Raw genomic sequence first — 19,677 nt, forward strand, 5'->3', positions numbered from 1 at the left:
AGTAGAGTGCGTGTTCTGGGGTTTCTAGTTGTTTGTAGTGTGGGCAGTTACCTGTAGTATGTTTTTTATATTTTTTTTAGGTGGTTATTTAGGTTGGTGTGTCCTGTTTGGAGTTTAGTGATTACTCTGTCAATTTTTTTTGATGGATGGAGAATATTTGGTTTGGTTAGTGGTTTGCTGAGTACTTTTTTTATTTGGTTATTTGAGTTTAGATATAGGTTATGCCATTTTTTGTGATTTTTTGCTTATTTACGCTTTTAATTTAAATTCTTCACATCATACAGGCATCTTTCATAACACTTACATTAATTCTTTTTTTTTTAAAACTTTCCCTGAAGTCCCCTAATCCCCTTAAGCTCTACCCCTTTCATTTCTACTACCTCTACTCCAGACCTTAACCTCTCCTTTAGGTGAGTTCATAATGCCAGACAGGTAAATGCCGCGTGTTGTTTTAACTAATTGTAGGGGAACTGGGTTGTAGGGGAAATGGGATGTAGGGGTTTTGGGAGATAACCCTTGAAATGGGTCACTTCTAAACCTCCTTTGAGGTTTTACATTTTAATTGTAATACCAATTAAGGTTTGATCGAACTCCTTTTATACCGCGACACGCTGGATTGTTTCACAATAAGGTATGTTTTTCGATGTTTTCTTATTTCTTCTGGGATTTCTTGCATTTAGACGGGGTTCATACGTTGGATAAAACACGCCTCCTCGGTTTGGGTTGAAAATGTACAACTTTGAGATCGGGCTTTTCCCTCGCTGGCGCTATTACGTTTTCAATCAAAACCTCGGAGGCGTGTTTTATCCTACACATTTCACAATCTTAAATTACCTGTAGAGGTTGGACAATGGAGGAAACTGCCATATAGCTATGGGATATGTCCACTGTGTCAAATCTCAATTGGAAATACGTTCCACTATCTGTTTGAGTGCACTGTTTTTGTGAATGAACGCAATTATATTTAAAGAAATATTATTATATGAAACCCAATTATTACAAACTACAACAATATTTTGTGTGTTAAAAAGGATAGTTATTAAATTAATCAGTAAATTTATAAAGTGCATATGTAATAAGTGCCTGAGCCACTATCATCCGTAATTAACATGTAATGTGCCACTGTGAGTGCATGTATTGATTGATTGATTGACAGCGGCTTGTCAGTGGCTTGTATCAATGCTTGAGATATTGATCAATGAAAGATAATTTCTTCCAAATATAACGAAATAAAGCTGCACCAAGCTCTAAAGGAATTTACTACCAATATTTGAAGCATAAACCACATTTCGAAAAAAAACTTCTTTTGTAATAGATGTGAGATGCCCCTCTTAAATTCCTATTGTCCTGCCAGTCACCACGCTTGGGTGAATTTGAAACTGTAGGTGCTGGGCAAGTCGGAAGATCCCAGGTTGACATGTGGCCCTTTTGACTGTAATCCGGCCCAATACCCCCGAGGAGAACGCTGAAAATTGCAGCAACTCATCAATTCAACAGGCATTGCAGATGACTTGCATTATTTATTCCGCTGTGGTGCGTTATATAAACAAACAAATATATCTACGATCCAAACATTTAAAATCTTCAACGCATCTTGTGTATTTCAAACTGTAAAGATTTAAAGAAACTATGTACAGGGCTCTTCTTAACAGGTATTTATACAGAGAAAGTCAGTTACAGACCGTGTCATACACTCTGTCCCGTCAGCTTGATTCATTGCAGCAATCATTGTATCACTGCGCATGCACAACCGACGGTAGTTATAAGGGAAATATAGAACATGAAGTTCGACACTTTTAACAATGGAAACCATGACAATGTGAACACACGCACACGCACGCACACACACACGCACGCACACACACAGACGCACGCACACACACACGCACACATATATATACGACCACAGGGCGAGGTTTTACTGATCGTTTCACTCACTTCTTATGGTCAAACAAATGCTGGTTATGTTGAGAAATGTTAAGCGATGTGATCTCACTGGGGCTGCAATATTTTGATTTCTTGAGTATTTATCTCATTTTATCTCATAGAAAATCGTGTCAAGGTTTTCTAGAAATGATATTTGTATTGCATTTATCAATACTGAATTACTAATTATACTCAATCTATATTTGATTCATTTGTTCTTGTTTTGAAAACAGCCAAACCTGTTTTAATTTTTTTTAAATGCAAATGGTATTTAATGGTAAAAAGAATTCAATGTTGTGAATATACGCAAGTGCAAAATGTCCAAGACTCGAACCCGGTTGTTGAAGTTTAGATCGACCAAACCAGTGCTCGGCTCCCGACATCGTCGGTGTACGGAGATTATGTTAACAGTCGGGGTCGCTCATGATGGTGATCATGGATGTGTGAATATCGTGATTACTGACATGGACAAAGCAGTTACATGTGTCATATTGCGGTACCTATGGACAGTTACGCTAGCTAATGATGACAAATTGGTAAGTTCAATTAACCTTTCGATTTGTACAGTTCGTTTGCAGCGTTTTCCCCAGTGAAATCTGTAATCAAGTATCAGCTGACATCTTTATCTATTGTTTATCTGTGTATGAGATGATATGTCAATACTCATGATCAACATTATTGCTCTGATATAGAGAATGATATGGATGATATACATGATATATGCACTGTGTGATATGATATTTATCGTTATTGTGGAACGTACTGTGTGTAAACGATTGGACAATGAGACCAGTGCAGTAGAAACGTCATTGGTCCAACATAATCTGACATCAGTTTGAAACGATTTCACACCGCTATCACATGTCTATGTCCTTAATATTCTATGTTCAGCAAAGTCTGCTGGACATAATAGAGGAAAGAATTTGCTTTCATCGAAATAGTAGTTAGGCTAGTAGTTTGATAGTTGAACACCCCGTGCTGACTCCAGCCGGCGCATGTACTGTCTGTGTGCTCGTGGCTGGCATTTCATTATCACAGTAGGTTCTCTGTAATGAGTTGAACCGTCAGATGTTGAACCAGATGTATCAGGTAACCTATCACCACTGGTCACCACACACATGTAACCAGCCGTAACCATGGTAACTTGATCTGCTTCTGTTTGTACACTGGACAGAAGCACCATGCTTACCATCTTACCAGACCCTTATTATTTTCCCAGTTTCAGGTTCCCCACACCACAACTTATGGATGACTCTTTCTAACAGTTGGGGTGCTCCTATGAAAGCTGTCATGTTGGACCAGTTTTGATGCTTGTATTGTCGCTGCTGGTTCATAGATTCAAACATGGAATTCGGGCAGAGGGAATCAGATGAAGCTCTTTTACAAAAACCTCCAGCCATGACATTTAAGTTTGCCCCAACAAGACTTTCGAGGCCAAACTTTCTTCCACCTATTGTGTGTTCTCGAAGACTGTACATTCAGATAACTCTTGCCATAATGCTTGTTGCCATAGTAGTGATTGTGCGAGCATTGTCGAACATGCGTGTAGTGTTTGTACAATTCCATAATGAAAGTGACACAGATGGTGAGCTTGTGATTTTACCAGAGGACTTCTCTGCCCCTAGAGGAGCGTATTGTCTGGATGGGTCCCCACCAGCATTTTATCTCCGACATGGTGAGTAGGCCTACTTGATGTTAAAGCTGGGAGGAGTTCTCTGCCCCTAGAGGAGCATACTGGCTGCAAAGGTTCCGCCAGCATTCTAATTTCTATCTCAGACATTGTGATCTCAGTGTAAAAATGACAGTTCTAATTCTTTTTTCAAATAAATAAAATAAAGTATAAATTTGAATTGCAACATTATTGTTGACTGGTCATTTATTATAGAATGGTGGTGGTGGAGTTGTCACAAACAAATGTTACATGTTACATGTATTTGAGGGGGGTCATAATATAATGTTACATGTATTTGAGGGGGGTGGTGTCAAAATAAAATGTTACATTAAAAGGGTGAGTTTAGCAAAATATATGATACAGTCGTAAGACCAATCTCATCATGCAGATACTTTTATGGGATCAGTGTGCAACCTGTTTTGTCTTTTCTGGTGCAACTAGTTCTTCATGTTGACAGGCACTTGGTGCAAGTTGAATCAAGTTACTAGCCTGGTAGTATATCATCAGTCACACACTTGAATTAAACTTTTATATCTGATTGTTCTAAAATATTGATTGTATGTAAACAATTGTGACAGTGTGTCGTGTGTCTGTGTCTGTGTTGTCAGGTGAGATCAGTGCTGAGAACAACTGGCTGCTGCACCTCCAGTCTGGGGGCTGGTGTGTGTCTCCCACGGACTGCTACCACAGGTACTCCACAATCTTCACATACAGGAAGTACTGAACTAACCACTGAACAAGATGTCGTGAAGATCACATGTAATCTGGACATATGTACATTAATGATAGTAGTTCACTAGGTTTCTTGTTACACCCTGCCCAAAGTAAGTTTTGTAGGGGGTATACAAACAAGCTCTGTCTGTCCATTAGGCTTCATGTCCAAACCATAACTCATAAACCAATAAGGCTAAAAAAAAAATCTATTCCTGGTTCTCAGGCACCGCCTCACCATCACAAATCCCTTAAATATTCCGCGTCTCGAACACACGATCCCAAAAGTGAAATGCTACAGTACTTAAAAACAATGCAATCCAACTTGCAGTTTCTTCCCTTTTCATGCGCACTGCTTTACTGCACATCTCGTGTGTTATCATGGTTGATCATGGCAGCAATATAGGAGTTTGTGTGCTTGTTTTGATGTTTACAAATTTGGTCAATGGAAACATTAAATTTGTGATAAAACATCCCCAGACATGATAATTTACAATTTCAAAGGTATTTGTGTACTGTATGAGGGACACTGTTTCATGCACAGAGGTTAAGATTTACAATTACATGTGTATTTGTCTCATAAAATAAGCGGGAAATGCTAACTTGTATACCCCGTCTGTAAAGCGAATCGGAATGAAGCACATCACAAGTGCATACAAAGTCCCTACATTTGCAATAAAGACTTTTTTGTCTTCCACTGAAAAAAAATTACATTGTATCCCTTCAGCGAATTCAGGAAAAAGAACAGATCATAACAATTAAACTTGGCCAATACAAATTTGAAATTTGAGATAAAACATCACTAGACATGATGATTTACCGATTAAACAGTATTTCCTGTTCTGATTGGCATTGTTTTATATGCAGTGATTAAGATTGAGTTGTGCAATCTTCCGATCACTTCACATACAATTTTGTCGAAATGAATTGAAACAATATTGAAGGAAATGTTGCATAAAATTAATAGAATAGATTACAAATATAAATTCAGAAATATTATGAACTCTTTTTACAACCAGACAGTGTAATTACATGATTAATTTGCGTACTTCAGCACGGATTTGCTGACATGGTATTTCCGGTGTTACAAGCTCACAGTAATGTGTTTGTGTTGGGGAAAAAAACCAAAAAAATCCTCTTCAACCTTGTGTATAAGATGACCCCCACCTGACCCCTTGAAAGCCTCTTATACACAGCGATATACAGATTTGGATTCTCACTAGTTTGTACAAGTTTAAAAAAAAGAATTAAAAAAAAGAAGCCCGCCGGCACGATATTTTCAAAAGCAATTGCCTGAGAACCAATTCTTTTCTTTTTTTCAGCCCACTTGATTTTTTTGGTGACATTATGTATACTCACCATGTATGTATTGAACTGTTGCCATTTGCTATTCAGGAAGTTTTGAAATTTATATTTATATGTGTTTCCAAGGCAACAAGTATGATTTAAGTTCAAAATGAGGGTAGGGATTGTTTTCGGAGCATAACTCATAACTGTTTCTCTTTCTTTGTGAAACTTTGTATACCAGTATACATGAGGCAGGTACAGTGCTGGTGCCTTTTGCTGTTCACATATTTTTTCAGATGTCTATATTTTGCGTTTCTAAGGCAATAACAAATAGGACTAATGACAGTGTTCAAATGAGGGTTTCATTTTGCAGAGTAGAATTCATACACCTGTCAAAATTCCTTGATGAAACTTTGTAAGCACATCATATATCATACATCAAACAACCCAGTTGGACATTTGGGTTGAAACAGGTCCCATAGAACCTATGCTTATTTTGAGACTTCTTGGTGGCCTGGTTGATAGTGTTACATCGTGACCTGATAGAGTGGGCTGTTGCTCATTTCAGTGTTTACTACACGCACAGCATCATACATCACTGCAGTGTTTACTACAAGCACAGCATCATACATCACTGCAGTGTTTACTATAAGCACAGCATCATACATCACTACAGTGTTTACTACAAGCACAGCATCATACATCACTGCAGTGTTTACTATAAGCACAGCATCATACATCACTACAGTGTTTACTACAAGCACAGCATCATACATCACTGCAGTGTTTACTATAAGCACAGCATCATACATCACTACAGTGTTTACTACAAGCACAGCATCATACATCACTGCAGTGTTTACTATAAGCACAGCATCATACATCACTACAGTGTTTACTACAAGCACAGCATCATACATCACTGCAGTGTTTACTATAAGCACAGCATCATACATCACAGCAGTGTTTACTACAAGCACAGCATCATACATCACTGCAGTGTTTACTATAAGCACAGCATCATACATCACTACAGTGTTTACTACAAGCACAGCATCATACATCACAGCAGTGTTTACTACAAGCACAGCATCATACATCACAGCAGTGTTTACTATAAGCACAGCATCATACATCACTACAGTGTTTACTACAAGCACAGCATCATACATCACTGCAGTGTTTACTATAAGCACAGCATCATACATCACTACAGTGTTTACTACAAGCACAGCATCATACATCACAGCAGTGTTTACTATAAGCACAGCATCATACATCACAGCAGTGTTTACTATAAGCACAGCATCATACATCACTACAGTGTTTACTACAAGCACAGCATCATACATCACTGCAGTATTTACTATAAGCACAGCATCATACATCACTACAGTGTTTACTACAAGCACAGCATCATACATCACAGCAGCGTTTACTACAAGCACAGCATCATACATCACAGCAGTGTTTACTACAAGCACAGCATCATACATCACAGCAGTGTTTACTACAAGCACAGCATCATACATCATTGCAGTGTTTACTACAAGCACAGCATCATACATCACTGCAGTGTTTACTACAAGCACAGCATCATACATCACTGCAGTGTATACTACAAGCACAGCATCATACATCACTGCAGTGTTTACTACAAGCACAGCATCATACATCACTGCTGTGTTTACTATAAGCACAGCATCATACATCACTACAGTGTTTACTATAAGCACAGCATCATACATCACTACAGTGTATACTACATAACAAGCACAGCATCATACATCACTGCAGTGTTACTACAAGCACAGCATCATAAATCACTACAGTGTTTACTACAAGCACAGCATCATACATCACTGCAGTGGTTACTACAAGCACAGCATCATACATCACTACAGTGTTTACTACAAGCACAGCATCATACATCACTACAGTGTTTACTACAAGCACAGCATCATACATCACTGCAGTGTTTACTATAAGCACAGCATCATACATCACTACAGTGTTTACTACAAGCACAGCATCATACATCACTGCAGTGTTTACTATAAGCACAGCATCATACATCACTACAGTGTTTACTACAAGCACAGCATCATACATCACTGCAGTGTTTACTATAAGCACAGCATCATACATCACTACAGTGTTTACTACAAGCACAGCATCATAAATCACTACAGTGTTTACTACAAGCACAGCATCATACATCACTGCAGTGTTTACTATAAGCACAGCATCATACATCACAGCAGTGTTTACTACAAGCACAGCATCATACATCACTGCAGTGTTTACTATAAGCACAGCATCATACATCACTACAGTGTTTACTACAAGCACAGCATCATACATCACAGCAGTGTTTACTACAAGCACAGCATCATACATCACAGCAGTGTTTACTATAAGCACAGCATCATACATCATTACAGTGTTTACTACAAGCACAGCATCATACATCACAGCAGTGTTTACTACAAGCACAGCATCATACATCACTACAGTGTTTACTACAAGCACATCATCATACATCATTACAGTGTTTACTACAAGCACAGCATCATACATCACAGCAGTGTTTACTACAAGCACAGCATCATACATCACTACAGTGTTTACTACAAGCACAGCATCATACATCACTGCAGTGTTTACTATAAGCACAGCATCATACATCACTACAGTGTTTACTACAAGCACAGCATCATACATCACAGCAGTGTTTACTATAAGCACAGCATCATACATCACAGCAGTGTTTACTATAAGCACAGCATCATACATCACTACAGTGTTTACTACAAGCACAGCATCATACATCACTACAGTGTTTACTATAAGCACAGCATCATACATCACTACAGTGTTTACTACAAGCACAGCATCATACATCACAGCAGCGTTTACTACAAGCACAGCATCATACATCACAGCAGTGTTTACTACAAGCACAGCATCATACATCACAGCAGTGTTTACTACAAGCACAGCATCATACATCATTGCAGTGTTTACTACAAGCACAGCATCATACATCACTGCAGTGTTTACTACAAGCACAGCATCATACATCACTGCTGTGTTTACTATAAGCACAGCATCATACATCACTACAGTGTTTACTATAAGCACAGCATCATACATCACTACAGTGTATACTACATAACAAGCACAGCATCATACATCACTGCAGTGTTACTACAAGCACAGCATCATACATCACTGCTGTGTTTACTATAAGCACAGCATCATACATCACTACAGTGTTTACTATAAGCACAGCATCATACATCACTACAGTGTATACTACATAACAAGCACAGCATCATACATCACTGCAGTGTTTACTACAAGCACAGCATCATACATCACTGCAGTGTTTACTATAAGCACAGCATCATACATCACTTCAGTGTTTACTATAAGCCCAGCATCATACATCACAGCAGTGTTTACTACAAGCACATCATCATACATCATTACAGTGTTTACTACAAGCACAGCATCATACATCACAGCAGTGTTTACTACAAGCACAACATCATACATCACTACAGTGTTTACTACAAGCACAGCATCATACATCACTACAGTGTTTACTATAAGCACAGATCCATACATCACTGCAGTGTTTACTACAAGCACAGATCCATACATCACTACAGCGTTTATTACAAGCACAGCATCATACATCATTACAGTGTTTACTACAAGCACAGCATCATACATTACTACAGTGTTTACTACAAGCTAGCACCATACATCACTACAGTGTTTACTATAAGCACAGCACCATACATCACTGCAGTGTTTACTACAAGCACAGCATCATACATTACTACAGTGTTTACTACAAGCACAGCATCATACATCACTGCTGTGTTTACTATAAGCACAGCATCATACATCACTACAGTGTTTACTACAAGCACAGCATCATACATCACTACAGTGTTTACTATAAGCACAGCACCATACATCACTACAGTGTATACTACATAACAAGCACAGCATCATACATCATTCCAGGACTTGTTTATTTTATTATTTTTATTTATTGAATCATGATGTAGAATTTTGAAAATATTATATGTAACCTTGCTTATTAAATGAATGATTCTGTCTATTGAAAAGAATCATTACTAATTGAAGCCTGTGGAGGGTATTGAAAGTGTCTAAAGAATAGAAGGAATTGTATGGTTTAGTCATCAGTGATGTCACAAGCTGTAAGATTAACCTTGTTTGGTATAATGAAGTACGAGGGGTGGTTGAAAAGTTCCTAGCCTCTATGATAGACTGCATTGATGGAGTTGGTTGCTAATTATCTTTTCGACATTATCCACTCCTAATGAGTGCCTGGATCCCGCTGGTGTAGAAGTCTTATTCCTGGTGGTGATGTCATCAATTGTGTAATGGTTGCAAGACAGTTCTTTCTTCAAGTTTGGGATGTAGGTGGAAATCTGATGGTGTCAGAGCGGATGAAAATCGAAGAGTTCAAAGGCATAGTCATGCATTTGAATTTGCAGCCATGGCAACAACAGACTTGCTTCACAGGCGCATTGTCCTGGTGGAACAACACCTTTAATCTGACCTTTTTTGGAAGTTGTCCACTAGTAGGATGACTTTGGACTCCAAATAACATGTTGATTACCTGGTGGCAGTTGAAGGTCTTCCTGATCCAGATTCATCTTTGACGATCTCTCTTCCCCTCTTGAACCCTGCTGCCCACTTCTTTGCAGTGCCAAAGATAGGAGCACCATGTCCTATAGTTGACACTGTGTCCATATATATGGCTGTTGGAGGTAGCCAATGTTGTACCTTTTCATCAGCAGAGAGCACCTAAAGACATACTAGTGCTGCCTGGTTGTGTATTAGGTTCAAATACAGCATGTAAGAAGTATTGCACTTAATACATGTAAACTGTTAAGGGTACTAGGTACTACACATCCTTCATAGGTAGGCTCAGAACTTTTAGGCCACCTCTCGTATATGATGTACTGTATTTTATTTTATGCACATATTTAAGGGAAGGGGATATCAATGTGTTTTTGTTTTAGGTTATGACAACATAATTCAAACAGGAAATCAATACTACAATATTGATACTGATAACAATTCCTGATATTTATGCAGTCATTCTTAGAGCTCTATTTTCAACACAATGTCCAGAATGTCCAATATAATGGAAGGTGTCGCTGACCTCCAACATGTCTGTACCACACAGGAGCTTCACCGAGCTGGGATCAAGCCAGTCTGCCCACACCTCTGCTCTGTTTGAGGGTATCCTGTCCAGCGATGAGAGGGTCAACCCAGACTTCTTCACCTGGAACACTGCCCAGTTTCTGTACTGTGATGGGAGCTCTTTCACAGGTGGGTAGAGGAGGTTCAGCTGACACTACAGGTGGTGGGTAAAGTGTCGTCATGATCAGCCATCTTCCCGAGGCAAGGGAGTTATCTAACTATAAAAGTCCAGTTTCCACCCTTGCCAAACTAGAGTTACATTTTGGTTGGATTAATGAGTCTATGCATAGTCCAATCAAAATCACTAGACATCCAGTTTGTAAACAACCTGGATTTCATTGGCAGATTTTTGTTGACTGCATGATTTGCAAAGCATGTGTTCCGACAACTGGGCATCAAAAGATAATTTTGCAAATCTTTTCATGTGTTTAATCAAGGTGCTCAAATGATTTGATTCACTTCATCGTAAAACCTGTTTTATTACAATATAGATTTTGATTACCGTATATCGCTGTGTATAAGGCGAGTTTTTCGTTCCTAAAATGAGGGGGCTAAGAAGGGGGGTCGTCTTATACACGGAGTCGAAGATCTCACATTTTTTTTCCACTTGCGATGTCAACCGGCGTCCGATAGCCAGCCCAGCATTTGACAATAAAACTTCGCATTTCGTCCTAAATAACTGTTCCAATAACTATTTCCATACATAAACATGATTTGTATCTCTTTTCCTTGAATAAAGTTTAATAATTTCTGCAAATAAAGTTGAAATGACCCTCTCCTCGATGCAGATTGTCAAACCAGCTGACACGGTAAAACAATCAACATCCGTGAGTAGAGAGCCGGAAGTACCGGTAATCATTTGCATATTGCACATGTGACCTAACATATGATAATCGGTGAAGCTGAAATCAATTCCTGCTGTTTTTACAGTTGTATTAACAAGTGTTGGAGACGGTGTGTACAAGTGATTGTGGAATAAACATGCTGAATGTGAAGCAAACATAAGCCTAGTTAGTTACAACATAGTTAATTGGCGATTAAATTAATCACCATTGTCTCTTATATGTTATTACTTCATAAATGAATTTTATTTTACGGGCACCAATTTGGTGTCGTACCGTGTAAACACAAAATGGCGACGTGTGCTGGAGTTACACACGCGACCTATCATTGTAGAAAAACAACAACGCAAGATAAACATATTTTTATTACATATATAAGGTTTGTGTGCGCACTTGTGATGTGTGCGAAATACGCATCAGTCGGAAAGCGCACATTAAATCTCCAAAGTAACTAACTAACTAATTTGTGATGTCCGTGTGCGAAATACGCTAGTTGGCAAGAGCACGTTAAATCTTCTACCGGTATATCAGTCAGACTTGTGATGTGTTTCATTCCAGGTCGCCTTATACACGGAGTATGGGATTTTGGGTTGATTTTTAAGGCGTGTACAGGGGGCGATATACGGTACTGCAAATTTGTTTGAAGCAAATGCATGTGCTATAAGAGATGAAATCTGATTGGTCAATAGGAGGGACACAGAAGGGACATAACTCATAATAGCCACTGGTGGCACTATGATCGAGCCTGGAAATTCCAGCATAGTTCGGCAAGACTGGAAACTGGACTTGTATTGTCAGTTAACACCCTTGCCTCAGGAAGATGTGTTCAGCCAACACTACATGTGTTATGTAAGGTGTTGTCATGTTCTGCTGACACTACAGGTGTTATGTAAGGTGTTGTCATGTTCTGCTGACACTACAGGTGTTATGTAAGGTGTTGTCATGTTCTGCTGACACTACAGGTGTTATGTAAGGTGTTGTCATGATGTGCTGACACTACAGGTGTTATGTAAGGTGTTGTCATGTTCAGCCGACACTACATGTGTTATGTAAGGTGTTGTCATGTTGTGCTGACACTACAGGTGTTATGTAAGGTGTCGTCATGTTCTGCTGACTCTACAGGTGTTATGTAAGGTGTTGTCATGTTCTGTTGCAGGTAACAAGTCAGGTGTGTTGGATGTGCAATCACGGCAACTGTATTTGCGAGGTGGGGCAGTCTTTGAGACTTTGATCGAGTACCTGCTGTCTCACACCAGCCTGGCCACAGCACATCATGTCATCCTTGCTGGGTCATCAGGTATGTCATCATCATTGGTACACAATGATATCTATACACCTGTATACCCGTGTACCTGACTGTGTGTATAATTCCCACATGGACTGATCTTGAGTTTGGGGTGGTTGGCATAGAGTATTGTTTAGTGTCTGGTGTCTTTTTCGTAGAAGAAAACCCCAGTCATATGTGTAGGGCCAAGGTTTTCAACCAATTTTTGACATCCCCTAGTGTTATGCATCTGCTGTAGTGTGTCTGTTATTGTGTGGCTGATGTTGTGTGGTTGTAGCTTGATTTCTGTTGTGTGGTTGTAGCTTGACTACTGTTGTGTGGTTGCTGTAGCTTGACTGCTGTTGTGTGGTTGTTGTAGCTTGACTGCTGTTGTGTGGTTGTTGCAGCTTGACTCCTGTTGTGTGGTTGTTGCTTGACTGCTGTTGTGTGGTTGTAGCTTGACTGCTGTTGTGTGGTGGTTGTAGCTTGACTGCTGTTGTGTGGTTGTAGCTTGACTCCTGTTGTTTGGTTGTTGTAGCTTGACTGTTATGTGGTTGCTGTAGCTTGACTGCTGTTGTGTGGTTGTTGCTAGACTGCTGTAGCTTGACTGCTGTTGTGTGGTTGCTGTAGATTGACTGCTGTTGTGTGGTTGTTGCAGCTTGACTCCTGTTGTGTGGTTGCTGTAGCTTGACTGCTGTTATGTGGTTGTTGTAGCTTGACTGCTGTTGTGTGGTTGCTGTAGCTTGACTGCTGTTGTGTGGTTGCTGTAGCTTGACTGCTGTTGTGTGGTTGTTGCAGCTTGACTGCTGTTGTGTGGTTGTAGCTTGACTCCTGTTGTGTGGTTGTTGTAGCTTGACTCCTGTTGTGTGGTTGTTGCTTGACTCCTGTTGTGTGGTTGTAGCTTGACTGCTGTTGTGTGGTTGTTGAAGCTTGACTGCTGTTGTGTGGTTATAGCTTGATTCCTGTTGTGTGGTTGTTGCAGTTTGACTGCTGTTGTGTGGTTGTTGCAGTTTGACTGCTGTTGTGTGGTTGTTGCAGTTTGACTGCTGTTGTGTGGTTGTTGCAGTTTGACTGCTGTTGTGTGGTTGCTGTAGCTTGACTGCTGTTGTGTGGTTTCTGTAGCTTGACTGCTGTTGTGTGGTTGTAGCTTGACTCTTGTTGTGTGGTTGTAGCTTGACTCCTGTTGTGTGGTTGTAGCTTGACTCCTGTTGTGTGGTTGCTGTAGCTTGACTGCTGTTGTGTGGTTGTTGCTTGACTGCTGTTGTGTGGTTCCTGTAGCTTGAGTGCTGTTGTGTGGTTGTAGCTTGACTGCTGTTGTGTGGCTGCTGTAGCTTGACTCCTGTTGTGTGGTTGTTGCTTGACTGCTGTTGTATGGTTGTTGTAGCTTGATTGCTGTTGTGTGGTTGCTGTAGCTTGACTGCTGTTGTGTGGTTGCAGCTTGACTGCTGTTGTGTGGTTTCTGTAGCTTGACTGCTGTTGTGTGGTTGTAGCTTGACTCTTGTTGTGTGGTTATACCTTGACTCCTGTTGTGTGGTTGTAGCTTGACTGCTGTTGTGTGGTTGCTGTAGCTTGACTGCTGTTGTGTGGTTGCTGTAGCTTGACTGCTGTTGTGTGGTTGTTGCAGCTTGACTGCTGTTGTGTGGTTGTAGCTTGACTCCTGTTGTGTGGTTGTTGTAGCTTGACTCCTGTTGTGTGGTTGTTGCTTGACTCCTGTTGTGTGGTTGTAGCTTGACTGCTGTTGTGTGGTTGTTGAAGCTTGACTGCTGTTGTGTGGTTATAGCTTGATTCCTGTTGTGTGGTTGTTGTAGCTTGACTGTTGTGTGGTTGCTGTAGCTTGACTGCTGTTGTGTGGTTGTTGATTGACTGCTGTTGTGTTGTTGTTGCAGTTTGACTGCTGTTGTGTGGTTGTTGCAGTTTGACTGCTGTTGTGTGGTTGCTGTAGCTTGACTGCTGTTGTGTGGTTGCAGCTTGACTGCTGCTGTGTGGTTTCTGTAGCTTGACTCCTGTTGTGTGGTTGTAGCTTGACTCTTGTTGTGTGGTTGTAGCTTGACTCCTGTTGTGTGGTTCCTGTAGTTTGAGTGTTGTTGTGTGGTTGTAGCTTGACTGCTGTTGTGTGGCTGCTGTAGATTGACTCCTGTTGTGTGGTTGTTGCTTGACTGCTGTTGTATGGTTGTTGTAGCTTGACTGCTGTTGTGTGGTTGTTGTTGCTTGACTGCTGTTGTGTGGTTATAGCTTTATTCCTGTTGTGTGGTTCTTGCTTGACTGCTGTTGTGTTGTTGCTGTAGCTTGACTGCTGTTGTGTGGTTCTTGCTCGACTCCTGTTGTGTGGTTGTTGTAGCTCGACTCCTGTTGTGTGGTTGCTGTAGCTTGACTGCTGTTGTGTGGTTGCTGTAGCTTGACTCCTGTTGTGTGGTTGTTGTAGCTTGACTCCTGTTGTGTGGTTGTAGCTTGACTGCTGTTGTGTGGTTTTTGTTGCTTGACTCCTGTTGTGTGGTTGTAGCTTGACTCCTGTTGTGTGGTTGTTGTAGCTTGACTGTTGTGTGGTTGCTGTAGCTTGACTGCTGTTGTGTGGTTCTTGCTTGACTGCTGTTGTGTTGTTGCTGTAGCTTGACTGCTGTTGTGTGGTTCTTGCTTGACTCCTGTTGTGTGGTTGTTGTAGCTCGACTCCTGTTGTGTGGTTGCTGTAGCTTGACTGCTGTTGTGTGGTTGCTGTAGCTTGACTCCTGTTGTGTGGTTGTTGTAGCTTGACTCCTGTTGTGTGGTTGTTGCTTGACTGCTGTTGTGTGGTTGTTGTAGCTTGACTCCTGTTGTGTGGTTGCTGTAGCTTGACTCCTGCTGTGTGGTTGTTGTAGCTTGACTCCTGTTGTGTGGTTGTTGTAGCTTGACTCCTGTTGTGTGGTTGTTGCCTGACTGCTGTTGTGTGGTTGTTGTAGCTTGACTCCTGTTGTGTGGATGCTGTAGCTTGACTGCTGCTGTATGGTTGTTGTAGCTTGACTCCTGTTGTGTGGTTGTTGTAGCTTGACTCCTGCTGTGTGGTTGTTGCTTGACTGCTGTTGTGTGGTTGTTGTAGCTTGACTCCTGTTGTGTGGTTGTAGCTTGACTGCTGTTGTGTGGTTGTTGCTTGACTGCTGTGGTGTGGTTGTAGCTTGACTCCTGTTGTGTGGTTGTTGTAGCTTAACTGTTGTGTGGTTGTTGTAGCTTGACTGCTGTTGTGTGGTTGTTGCTTGACTGCTGTTGTGTGGTTGTTGTAGCTTTACTCCTGTTTTGTGGTTGTAGCTTGACTGCTGTTGTGTGGTTGCTGTAGCTTGACTGTTGTTGTGTGGTTGTTGCAGCTTGACTCCTGTTGTGTGGTTGTAGCTTGACTCCTGTTGTGTGGTTGTTGTAGCTTGACTGTTGTGTGGTTGTTGTAGCTTGACTGCTGTTGTGTGGTTGTAGCTTGACTCCTGTTGTGTGGTTGTGTAGCTTGACTGTTGTGTGGTTGTAGCTTGACTGCTGTTGTGTGGTTGTTGTAGCTTGACTGCTGTTGTGTGGTTGCTGTAGCTTGACTGCTGTTGTGTGGTTGTAGCCTGACTGTTGTTGTGTGGTTGTTGTAGCTTGACTGCTGTTGTGTGGTTGCTGTAGCATGAATGATGTTGTGTGGTTGCTGTAGCTTGACTCATGAAGTCAGACAGCTGTTGTATAACTTCTGTAGTGTGAGTGATGGAGTAAACTGTATTGTGCAGATCATTTACTTCCTGCAAACTGTTGTGTACTCAGCTATGTAGGACAACGTTCACTGGTCACCTTGAAATGCATAATAATATTTGATATGTTTCAATATAGAGGAATGTTTACAGTAACACATGAGGGGTTTTATGCTATAGCTGGAGGGCTTGCAGCTCTTCTCCAAGCTGACCGGTTGAGGGAGAAGCTGCCTTCATCAGTGAAGACCCTGCATGTGCTGGTGGATGGCTCCCTGTTCGTGGATCAACCAGATGCCAATCAACAGCATGTCATGGCGGAGATGCTGCACAACACTTACAATCTCCACAACCTCAGAGGTAAATCATGCTGCACAACACTTAACCCAGAATTACATGACGCCTAACACCTCAGAAGTACATGCTGCACAACACTTACTCCAGAAGTACATGCTGCACAACACTTGCAAACCCAGAAAGACATGCTGCACAACACTTACCTCAGAAGTACATGCTGCACAACACTTACCTCAGAAGTACATGCTGCACAACACTTACCTCAGAAGTACATGCTGCACAACACTTACCTCAGAAGTACATGCTGCACAACACTTACCTCAGAAGTACATGCTGCACAACACTTACCTCAGAAGTACATGCTGCAGAACACTTACTCCAAAAGTACATGCTGCACAACACTTACACCAGAAGTACATGCTGCACAACACTTACCTCAGAAGTACATGCTGCACAACACTTACCTAAGAAAGTACATGCTGCATAACACTTACCCCAGAAGTACATGCTGCACAACACTTACTCCAGAAGTACATGCTGCACAACAATTACCTCAGAAGTACATGCTGCACAACACTTACCTCAGAAATACATGCTGCACAACACTTACTCCAGAAGTACATGCTGCATAAGACTTACCCCAGAAGTACATGCTGCACAACACTTACTCCAGAAGTACATGCTGCATAAGACTTACCCCAGAAGTACATGCTGCACAACACTTACTCCAGAAGTACATGCTGCACAACACTTACCTCAGAAGTACATGCTGTAGAACACTTACCCCAGAAGTACATGCTGCACAACACTTACTCCAGAAGTACATGCTGCACAACACTTACCTCAGAAGGACATGCTGCATAACACTTACCCAAGAAGTACATGCTGCACAACACTTACCCCAGAAGTACATGCTGCACAACACTTACCTCAGAAGTACATGCTGTACAACACTTGCAACCTCAGAAGTATAGGCTGCACAACACTTATCCCAGATTTACATGCTGCAGAACACTTACCTCAGAAAAACATGCTGCGTAACACTTACCCCAGAAGTACATGCTGCACAACACTTACCTCAGACGTACATGCTGCAGAACACTTACCTCAGAAGTACATGCTGCACAACACTTACCTCAGAAGTACATGCTGCACAACACTTACCTCAGAAGTACATGCTGCACAACACTTACCTCAGAAGTACATGCTGCACAACACTTACCTAAGAAAGTACATGCTGCACAACACTTACCCCAGAAGTACATGCTGCACAACACTTACTCCAGAAGTACATGCTGCACAACACTTGCAACCTCAGTAGTATATGCTCTACAACACTTACCCCAGAAGTACATGCTGCACAACACTTACCTCAGAAGTACATGCTGCACAACACTTACCTAAGAAAGTACATGCTGCATAACACTTACCCCAGAAGTACATGCTGCACAACACTTACTCCAGAAGTACATGCTGCACAACACTTACCTCAGAAAAACATGCTGCACAACACTTACTCCAGAAGTACATGCTGCATAAGACTTACCCCAGAAGTACATGCTGCACAACACTTACTCCAGAAGTACATGCTGCACAACACTTACCTCAGAAGTACATGCTGCATAACACTTACCCAAGAAGTACATGCTGCACAACACTTACCCCAGAAGTACATGCTGCACAACACTTACCTCAGAAGTACATGCTGTACAACACTTGCAACCTCAGAAGTATATGCTGCACAACACTTATCCCAGATTTACATGCTGTAGAACACTTACCCCAGAAGTACATGCTGCACAACACTTACTCCAGAAGTACATGCTGCACAACACTTACCTCAGAAGTACATGCTGCATAACACTTACCCAAGAAGTACATGCTGCACAACACTTACCCCAGAAGTACATGCTGCACAACACTTACCTCAGAAGTACATGCTGTACAACACTTGCAACCTCAGAAGTATAGGCTGCACAACACTTATCCCAGATTTACATGCTGCAGAACACTTTCCTCAGAAAAACATGCTGCATAACACTTACCCCAGAAGTACATGCTGCACAACACTTACCTCAGACGTACATGCTGCAGAACACTTACCTCAGAAGTACATGCTGCACAACACTTGCTCAGAAGTACATGCTGCACAACACTCACCTCAGAAGTACATGCTGCACAACACTTACCTCAGAAGTACATGCTGCACAACACTTACCTAAGAAAGAACATGCTGCACAACACTTACCCCAGAAGTACATGCTGCACAACACTTACCCCAGAAGTACATGCTGCACAACACTTACTCCAGAAGTACATGCTGCACAACACTTGCAACCTCAGTAGTATATGCTGCACAACACTTACCCCAGAAGTACATGCTGCACAACACTTACCTCAGAAGTACATGATGTAGAACACTTACCTCAGAAGTACATGCTGCACAACACTTGCAACCTCAGTAGTATATGCTGCACAACACTTACCCCAGAAGTACATGCTGCACAACACTTACCTCAGAAGTACATGATGTAGAACACTTACCTCAGAAGTACATGCTGCACAACACTTACCTCAGAAGTACATGCTGCACAACACTTGCAACCTCAGTAGTATATGCTGCACAACACTGACCCAGAAGTACATGCTGCACAACACTTACCTAAGAAAGTACATGCTGCATAACACTTTCTCCAGAAGTACTTGCTGCAGAACACTTACCTCAGAAATACATGCTGCACAACA

The 19,677-nt window shown here is 41.3% G+C and overlaps 1 protein-coding gene across 8 annotated transcripts in view; it reads left to right on the forward strand.

Annotated features, from left to right (window-relative positions):
- Positions 1-2,336: 2,336 nt before the first annotated feature.
- LOC124116316 (pectin acetylesterase 6-like) overlaps positions 2,337-19,677 on the forward strand; it is a 29,633-nt gene continuing 12,292 nt past the window's right edge. For all 8 annotated transcript variants that reach the window (XR_007218334.1, XR_007218333.1, XR_007218336.1 and 5 more), the window contains exons 1-6: positions 2,337-2,462; positions 3,146-3,601; positions 4,207-4,288; positions 10,833-10,978; positions 12,848-12,988; positions 16,819-16,995. Coding sequence is in view for 1 of the 8 variants with exons in the window: in XM_048384081.1 (XP_048240038.1) it covers positions 3,271-3,601; positions 4,207-4,288; positions 10,833-10,978; positions 12,848-12,988; positions 16,819-16,995 (877 nt within the window). In the remaining 7 variants the exon portion in view is untranslated. The remainder of the gene's footprint in view (positions 2,463-3,145; positions 3,602-4,206; positions 4,289-10,832; positions 10,979-12,847; positions 12,989-16,818; positions 16,996-19,677) is intronic.

Source organism: Haliotis rufescens, unplaced genomic scaffold (assembly GCF_023055435.1).
Source record: "Haliotis rufescens isolate VD_foot unplaced genomic scaffold, xgHalRufe1.0.p SCAF_5, whole genome shotgun sequence".
In the NCBI taxonomy this organism is placed as follows: Eukaryota; Metazoa; Mollusca; class Gastropoda; order Lepetellida; family Haliotidae; genus Haliotis; species Haliotis rufescens.